Source organism: Hesperophylax consimilis, chromosome 2 (assembly GCF_061612785.1).
Source record: "Hesperophylax consimilis isolate HC1 chromosome 2, BYU_Hcon_1.0, whole genome shotgun sequence".
Taxonomy (NCBI): domain Eukaryota; kingdom Metazoa; phylum Arthropoda; class Insecta; order Trichoptera; family Limnephilidae; genus Hesperophylax; species Hesperophylax consimilis.
In genome coordinates this window covers 16,787,033-16,797,065 of record NC_142837.1, presented here as the reverse complement: position 1 = coordinate 16,797,065, position 10,033 = coordinate 16,787,033, and the positions used below count along the sequence as shown (strand labels likewise).

General features: G+C 35.1%; 1 protein-coding gene across 1 annotated transcript; it reads left to right on the top strand.

Moving 5' to 3' along the window:
- Positions 1–1,566: 1,566 nt before the first annotated feature.
- Positions 1,567–8,289, top strand: LOC149425739 (uncharacterized). The gene is made up of 2 exons (XM_089644651.1): positions 1,567–2,435; positions 6,932–8,289. Exons 1-2 carry the CDS (start codon positions 1,644–1,646, stop codon positions 7,370–7,372), a joined length of 1,233 nt encoding a protein of 410 aa, XP_089500777.1. The 5' UTR covers positions 1,567–1,643; the 3' UTR covers positions 7,373–8,289.
- The last annotated feature ends 1,744 nt before the right edge of the window (positions 8,290–10,033 follow it).

Genomic DNA, 10,033 nt, shown 5'->3' with positions numbered 1-10,033 from the left:
CTCCAACATACTTTTACTCTCCTCATTCCCGTGGCCCTAACATAGTATACGCTCAAAAAACCGAGCAAGGTAAAAGCATTCACCCTCTTGAATTTGGTAAATTCCTGTCAAATAACAAGAACCTTTCGATTGACCCTGAAGGTGAAAAGGCTGAGGTTCGATTCAGAATCTATGTAGAATTCCTCAAGGGGTCAGCCGCACTTTATAAAAACATATAATCATCTTCAAATTCCAAATTCAAGGCTTACATTCGTCACTCGCATGGGCCTGACCGATCGATCGATCTGTGCATCGCAGAAATGTTGTCTTCACTCTCAACCCCCCGATGTATCGGCAATCCCATAAGATCCAGGAGGCTAAATTACAAGAACTCCTCTGAGGGCAACATTTCCTGGAAACCTTCCCTATCTGTCTTCATCGCCCTCGAAGGACAAACTGTTTCCTCTCAAAGATTCATATTCTAAACTCATTACCGGTTGAAATGTGTACTTATCCCACCACTCGATGTTTCAATTGCTGCCGTTTTGGTCAAAACGAAAGCTGCATGCAGATTCCCTGCCAGATGTTTTAAATGAAAACCACCCAGCTGACCAATGCACTTCTTCTTTCCCACCTAATTGTTTCAACTGCTCGGGCTCTCATTCCGCCATCAACTTTTCTTGCCCAGAATAATCTTGTCAAAAAAATATTTGCTGAGGCTTTATCCAGCAACTCTTCATACAAACCTCTCTCCTCCTCAAAAACAACTGCCAAAGCAGTTTTTTATTAAAAAATCCACCTTCGCTCTCTCCATAATCTGAAATAATAGCCTAGAACACCCGCTGAAGGGTGAAAGCCAGAAACATTTGGAAACAAAACATATAACCAACATATGGGTAGATCACAAAGTTTAGTATCACGGACCAATGTAATTTCACCTTTCTAGTACGTATTTAATAATGAGAAACAAACTTATCGCATTATTCTACTTCTTATTGTTCTAATTTGAATGTATTGAAAATAATAATTGAATGAATGTATTGAAAGTGATAATATTATATAATTATGCATACTAAGTCATTGGGTAAATAGGTGTACCTATACATATCTACTTTCTTTTAATAATACAATGAGTACATTAATAAAACTTATTTCCAGATTTCTGGTTTTAGGATTAATTTTCGACCACTCACTAGGCATTTGATTAATATATTGTATGTGACACTTTAAATAGTAAAATATGATTTAAGATTTTCACGGCCAAAAGTATTTTGTTTTGTTAGGGTGTTATGCCGTGTTGCGCTAACTCCTTCTTTAGCCAACGTTAAATAAATATTAAATAGTTAAGTATCACTATAGCTTTTAAAGAAAGAAGAGAATTAGTGTTCTATGGACAAAATTCTAATTTCATCATTATTTACTGAAGAAAACATCAATCTAATTCTTAGAAGTATCGTGTTCACAGTCTACGTGGCCCAGATCCGTTTTGTTCAAACCTGAATCTGTCATCAATATAAATACACAGGTACTCGGCAGGTAGACTTCGTATAAATCAGTCAACTCGTTTCGGTGCAGCCATTTCATAGTTGTGCAGTATTGTGCACGGTCCAAATACTATCTCCGCAAGTTCGCGCTCCGTGAAAAGTGTTGAGTCCTTTTTGAAGATGGATAAAGCGGCAAAAGTGTACGGTTACCCTACTCAATACGAGTGGGTTGTTCACAATGTTATCTCAGAAGAAGGAATACGTGATTTCACCATTGATCCGACATTTGCGTCCGGAAAAGGAGAAAACTATCTTGGCGTCCTATACGGACTTGACATAAACGGCGTCAAGGAAAACGGAGAAATAACAGGACTGAAGCTGATTTTAAAGGTGCCCCTGGAATCTGCCATCATGCGAGAGAAGGCTCCGATACATAAAATGTACACCAGAGAAGCCTACGCGTATAACACCCTCCTTCCGAAACTTTGCGCCTTGCAAGAGAAATATCTCGTTCCCGAAGCGGAAAGGTTCCGGCACATTAAATGCTATAGAGCCGATTCTGAAGAGTTCCAAGAATACATAATACTGGACGATATGCGCGCTAAGGACTTTATAATGGCAAATAGGCGAGAGTCCTTAAGTGTGGGTCACCTGAAAATTGCGCTGAAAACTTTGGCGAGCTTTCACGCCTTGTCTTTCGTCTTTAAAAAATCTAATCCCGAAGAATTCGAAGAGATCGCAGGAAAGCTGGGTGATTTGAGTGACTTCAACGAAGGGTTCACTAATTATATGGAAGCCTTGAAAAGCAGAGCCTTGGCGGTCATCGAGGATCCTGTGTTGGCAGAAAAACTTAAAGCTTTCGGTGTCAGTTCCACCAAGTTAGGCGAGTACTTAGACTCCGAAAAGATAAGTCCTTACTCAGTACTTTGTCACGGAGATTGCTGGAATAACAACATGTTATTTAAATTTAAGGTAACCAAAAAACATATATATATATATATAACTAGTTGTACCCCGCCACGCGTTGTTGTGGTTCAGTCTGTCTGTGCAGATAGAGAAACAATAGCGCGTGTTGCTATCGCATTAAAAGCGTGTTTTACCTGCCACGCAGGTGACATCTACACGATATATAAAACACACACATATTCGAATGCAACGTTATGTCAAAATTTCAAAGCAATCGGTGTAGAACTTTAGGAGATTTAAGATTTTAAACAAAATAAATTAAATATTTTTATTTGTATAGATTAACTATTTACAGAATATCCTAAACACAATTTTCTTATTCGAAGCGTTACACCCCAATCTGTCTCTTACCGAGGGACGAATCTAAAAAACTAATAAACAATAAACAGTGTTAATCTCATGTGACCTTCCAGGTAAGTATGGTCCTGTAGGAATATAAATAAATAGTAATAAATGTACATTTTAACGCAGCATCATATTCATTGGTCAAATGCATTGTACATATTATAGTTTTGTATTTTTGATCGACAAACCGGTGGACACAAATCTGTTAGTCATAAGTTGTTATAATAGTTTGTCTAGTGAGACTAGTCGGCACACGGTACCTAGAAGGTGTTCTAGGTACCGTGTGCCGACTAGGCACACGGTACCTAGAATTCAAAAATGTTCTAAGAGCACCAAAACGCCATTATAATTGATTTGAATGGTCAGCGAAAAGTTTTAAATTTAATGAAAATAAATCACTTTGTACACAATACTATTTAATACATTTATTTAACAATTATTATCTCGTGAAGTTAAGTGAAGGTTATTTGTAATTACAATACTGTATATAAATTGTAATTTATTATATAGGTACCTAATCTTATAAATAATCAAAATAATTTTTTAGACTAGGTGAATTTTCTTAAGACATGTCTAATCAACCTACATGATTTCCAGAAAACTTTTATAATTCTTTTTCTATCAATAATCATAAACACTTCTGTTAGTATTGATTTGTCGATCAAAGAGTCATATATAAATATCTTTGGTATGTATATAATACTCGTATATACGTCACACGGATACGAAGATAGTTTTACACCTTTAAAACCTGTTTCGGCAAACCCAAAAAGAGACCTTGAACCTACCATGATATTATACACAGTGTCCGGAAATTCGTAGTATAAGCAGTATATCTACACATTTGGAGTCGATTTTGTAATGTAGCTTTTTTGATTTGATCTTTTGTATTCGAGTAAATCGAGACTGAATTTGGAATTGTGAGGTCGAATTCAGTCGGTGGTTAATATCAGCTGTTTAATGTCTTTTAACATGTTGCTCAAGATTTTTTAAAACTCTTTAGTAACCAAAGAAAGGAGATCGAAAAAATGTTTTTAGGGTTCTCTTTGTGATTCACCAGTTTTGACCAGTCACAGGTATAATAATGTACATATATATATATATATATATATATATATATATATAAGATTATATATATATATATATATATATAATCTTAATACTGTCGCAACTGGTGAGAAAATCAGTACGAAGTTCCTATTGAACGCTTTATACATAAACAATAATACTCGCTCTGTTGTATTCATACCATAAACTAATAATATGACTATTTGATATGCGTGAAGGAAGCGTTTTCATTCTGCTTTTCGTGTAAACATAATGCATTTTCAAATAAGATTTGAAAGTCTTACGGTGACAGCGAGTGATATATTTATTATAACACGTAGGCTCTTATTTCCCACTGTCGAGTTTGGTAGCCACCTTTGGTCTGAAGCCTCTCGCCTCTCGCCTCTCGCCTCTCGCCTCTCACCTCTCGCCTCTCGCCTTTCGCCACTCATCTTATGCCTCTCGAGATCTGTTGTAACATCAAATCTAAAACACGATCAAAACAGGCAATCCGTTTGATTTCCTAACAGGCGGGTTGCAATCGTTGAAGCACATATATCACAGGCGGATTGCAATCGTTGAAGCACAGATCACAGACGGAAACACTGTGTTTGTTGTAGGTGTATTTCAATGGGTAATGCTTCTTAGAACTAGTACCTACCATTGATCCGTTTGGCACCGATGCATATTGCGTTGTATACCGTTACCTTGCTATCGGACTTTACATTTGTTACGGCCTGGAGTGGCGCGCGGTATTGTTCAATAGCTCTGCTGTGGAACAACTTGTGTGTTTTATTCCTCCTCTAAGATGGGTATTTTCAAGACCCTGGTTCGATTCTTTACCGTAGAGTGTTCTCACAGACAGCAAAAATACCGAGTACAGTTCCTAAAACAAAATTATAAAAAGTCGCGCATTGGTGTTCTTTATAAATAGAATACGAATCGTGAAAATAATAAATCTGCAATAATCTGCATAACCTTGGAAAATAAGTAGTTTTTGGCCAATTTGTGATTTAACTTCATTAGAATAAATTATTAATTAATATGCATGGATAAGTCATTATCCGGAGGTGTTTAGATTGCATAATAATAATATTTAGTTTCTCCGATGAAATTGATTCCAGATTTGACTGGTGTATTGAGCTTACTCAAATTAATTTATAAATTAATTATAGTTTAAAGGTCATTTGATTCAGGTATGATGATTAAAATTGGGATCTTGTGAAATAATAAAAACAATTTAGAATATTAAAGTTTACATAATTAAAGTTAAAAATTACTCCCGACCTGAAGGGGGGTCACTTTGTCCTCCAAAAATTGCAATGTGACCAGTACCTACTCTTGCCATTTCCAGTAATATTCAGATATTAGCTAAGGCTCCGTTGCGCTCAAAGATTGTTTGAAAGGGAGATATGTAAATACGAATGTTAGAGGGAGCGCGCTAATATTAAAAAAGATTTTTAAATCGAGCCGTTATCAATAACACCCCTTATGTAGATGGCGATAAGGTTTAAATTCCCGCTTAACACCATCCGCCTTTTTTGATTTATATAAGAAAAAAAATGGCCAAAAAGTGCCTTTTATTTTATTTTGTGGATGTTCAGGCATAAATATTAATTTTTTTTCCGATCATTTTATAAATAACTTAATTTTCCACATTATACAATAAAATCATAACCGAAAATTGGTTCGTAAGTAGGAGATTTTGAACTTTAAAGCAGTTTTCATAGGCCTTATACATTATATTTTTCTGGACTTATAAAAAGACTTATCTAAAAATACTCGATTATTTCAAAGGTCAAGATGTATTCTACTAGCATTATTTAATTAAAGCATCTGAAAAATTTTTAGGCGACCAAATTTTCAAACCAAAAACACATGATTTTGCATTACTATGTATGGCATCGCCTTAAGCGAAAATGGTGAAAATATTTAATAAAACACGACTCGTTTGAAATAGAGCAAAAATCTCTCGACAAATGCTTTAGATGCATTTAAAGATATACTGTGATTTTTTCATGCCTATAACATATTAAATAACAGAACAAAACATGTTTTTAATAATTTTCGGAGCTCATTTTGCGATTTTTATCTATCGAGGGAATTTCATATAATTAACGTTTCGGCATAAAAAAATGTATAGATATTATCTACAAAAATAACATGTATAGTTTTTTTTAAACTTGAAGAGTTAACGAGAAACTTTTTATAAATCGGTAGAAATTGGGCATGAGGAGGCCTTAATACCTACTAGTTTGTTACACCAGTTTTACCGGACATGGACCATCTTCGCCCGATTACTGAATAGTTTATCTAGGGTTACCTAAATCTGCGAGTATGTGATCATATATACCGAATCGACAAAAACCTAAGTCTATCAGTCTTAGTTGACTTCATCATAGAACTCCACAGATTAATAACTTACACACAGCGCGGATTATTTCACAATTCATAGAATGTAATGACATGCTCATTAAAATACTGAAGATAATTACAATAGTTTATCTGAATGTGATATTAGATTTTTTTATAGATATAAGTACTATTAGAATGAATTAAATATTTATCTAAACAGTGGCCTTGTGAGCGAATGTAAAATTTGTGAATTCGATATTTCTTTTGACCTTCGGCAATATCATCAGATCTCCGAATATCGCAAACTTGGCCTCCCATCTAAACACGACTCAAGATTAACATTTTGCATATTGCTTTCCTCTTTTATACAAGGTGAACTTATCTGCTTATATGACGCTATTTTCGTGAAAATTATCTCAAGGGCGCTATTACACCAATAAATAAATAATTAAATAAATTATCTGTATGTGTAAATTTTAATTAGAATGGCTGATATGACGTACTGGACATTAATATAAAATAAAGTCTTCAATATTTGCCATAATACTCGAAGCCAGGCAGCCTCCGATGAGGCGGAAAGAAATGAGAAATATGAGAAGAACATCGCTTTTATATGTATATATCCGGTTACTAAACGTAGGGTTCCAATTCTGAAATGTTGTTTCTCACAAGGCCAATACTAAGATTAGGTACCTACCTGTATTTATTCTACCCTGAGACAAATCTATACTTCATTCAAGTTGTTTTCTTTCCAGGAAGAAAAACCCGTAGACGTGATGCTGCTAGATTGGCAGCTTCCAAGAAACTGTTCTCCGGTCATAGATATCGCCTACCTTATGTTCACCAGCACAGACTATGACCTCCGCAAGAACCACTTCCAAGAACTGATGGACCATTACCACGAGAGCCTCACCAACAGCCTCAATCGCATGGACTGCGACGTTGAAGAACACTTCCCCAAGCCTGTATTTGAAGAGCACCTCAACAAGTTTCTTCCGTACGGACTATTCATGTCTTTCATGCTGCTTCCAGCTGTTCTAGGAGAGGCCGAGGACGTCCCAGATATGGATGAACTTTTCTCGAAAGATGTGCACGATGCTAAAGATATGAAGTTTGAAAGTAAGCAGGCGTCGGGACGATATGATGTTCGCATGAATGGAGTCGTAAGAACATTCGTGGAAATGAATTTGATTTGATAGCCAACACGGAATAGACTCAGGGGAATTGGTGGAATAATTTGTTTATTTTCAATTAAATTCAACCTGTTTAGGCAACTACAACTAAAACCACTAAAGTTGATAATGTATTGATCCTTTCTACAACTCACTTGCTGAAACTTTATAAACTATTGCACATAATGTTTTCTCTTTACTTTTATAATAACTATAAACAAACAAAAAAAAACTTTTTCTACTTATATATATTATACTTAGGTACTTGAAATATAGTAATGGTTTTATATTACCCACACTCAGGCAGTGCCTTAGTGGGTTTTCATTTCTTGTGTATACAATTTGGTCATATATATTATGTTTTTATTTACTGTTTATTAATATGTATAATATATGTAAAGAAATGAAAATAAATAAAGTAAAAAAAAAAAAAAAAAATCAACCACATAAAACTTTCTTTCTAATATTATTAAAAACTGCATTTCATATTAATATTATTAAAGAAATTACTTAAAAAAAATACTACATATAAATTACAAATAATGGTAGAGGTACGTGAAATAAAATGTGCGCCCTTTATTTAGTTTTAAATTAAATTTTGTATTAAAGTATATCATTCTCAAGAGGCAGGTTTGGGTACCGTCGCCCCGGGATCCATTAATTGGATAACCAACACCATAGGTCACCCCAAATGGTTCGCTACGTTTGGTGAATTATCAGGGGTGCCCGGGTTCATCTGGTGAGGTGTGTTCACAATGCGCCTGCCCATCAGCTGCTTGGCGGGCCAGATCGGCTGAGGAGACTCCAACTGGTCTCTCGACCGATGTATCATTATGTCCGCCACTTCTGGATATACTGATCCCTAGATTCCTACCCAACCCTCATACTTTCGTTTATGTTTAAAAATTAGGTAAAGTGTAGTAACTGAATGTGTGTTGAATAAAGAGTTATGTAAAATTGTCCAGTATGTATGTATGCATTTATTTCCATAATTCCCGCGTCCTTTAAGTTAAGTTTATGCGAAAATTAATTTATGGTCGGCTCCATCCTTTTATAAGCAAAATTTAAAAAATCACATCCACTTTTAAGGGTGTCTGACAAGGGCGTGGCAAAATTCGTTTCTCGAAATATTCAGAATAAAAGTTTTCAAATGTTAAAACCTATATATGTTTAAACCTGCCTATGTTTAAACATGTATATGTTTAAACCTGTCTATGTTTAAACCTGTATATGTTTAAACGTGTATATATTTAAGCCTGTCTATGTTTAAACCTGTTTATGTGCACAGTTATATATATTGGTTAATACTTTTGGGTAAAGTTTTACTTACCCATGATCAAACAAAAGTTTCAATTTTAATATCTTTTATTTATTTGCAAAAACAGTATAAACCAGTACCTACATTGCAATATCGGTAATTAAAAATTACAAAAAAGCGAATAACAAATACATTTACAAGTGGGACAAAAAAAAAGTTTCAAATATAGGTTTACAATGTTAAGTATTGAATAATAATATTTCACGTTCAAATACGTTGTAGGAAATGAGGAAAATATCCACATTTCCTGCGAGGTAGTTAATTAACCAAGTGATTCTTCCCAAGGGCATCACCATTGGTAAGTTAGTTAGAATCAAAAGCCCGGGTTGGCGGCCTCGCGTAAAATTATCCGGGACATAAAATCCTATTTTAGCCAGAATGTCTGATATTGATACTAAACCTTTTAGAAGCTTATACGCCATCAGGAGTAATGCAACATCCCTTCTGGAACTAAGGCTGCATACACCCAGCATTCCCAAGATAAATGCTGTTGGAAACAGCCATGGGTAATAACCAAACTCTCTCGTGTAGAGGTATCGTAAAAACTTCTTTTGTATCTTCTCGACCATTAGTACATTGACAGTGTCCTCTAGCCCCCATACCTGAGATCCATTCTCGAGAATGCTACGCACTAAGTTAAAGTAAAGCAGCCTTATTACTGCAAGGTTGGTCAAGTCTTTTGAATTGTGTATGACAAAAACCAACATCTTAGTGGCTGATTTACAGATCTATATGCAGAATGATGACGTCCGCGGTCGAGCGGTTAACACCCCCGGCTTTGCGTTCAGAGTTCGCGGGTTCAATTCCCGACTTATTTCACATTCATTTTAATTAAATAATATTGTAAGGAAGGCACGCACGGAGAAAACTTACTGATATGATATATTGATAATTTATTTAAAATTTGGTCAAATTATTCGTTTTCCTTTTATAACGAATGAATTCACGTGTTTCATAACAAACTATCATAGTCCAGTCAAGATGTACATCCGTGCTTGCAAAAGGTCCAGTCATTCCGAATTTTTTATATGTTGTTAGGACCTAAACCAGTATTAAAAAAAAAATTTTGCAACTTCGAAAGTGCTGTGCGAGCGGCGGTGGACCTAAAAAACCATGAAATTTTCGGATTTTTTTCAGTTTTTGCTCAATATCTCAGTAAAGGAAGGGTCTGACCGGTGTAGTCGGTATGCATACTTTTAAAGTAGACTAAATTTTTGAGACCAAAGCAAGCTATATAAAGCCATTGGTTTTCAAGATACAGTTCTTCGAAAATAGGCAATTTTTTCCAAAAAGTGAAATTTTTTCGAAATGGTCACTTATTTTGTAAAATAATTTCTAAACTACGCATCCCACGTCAAATATTGTGT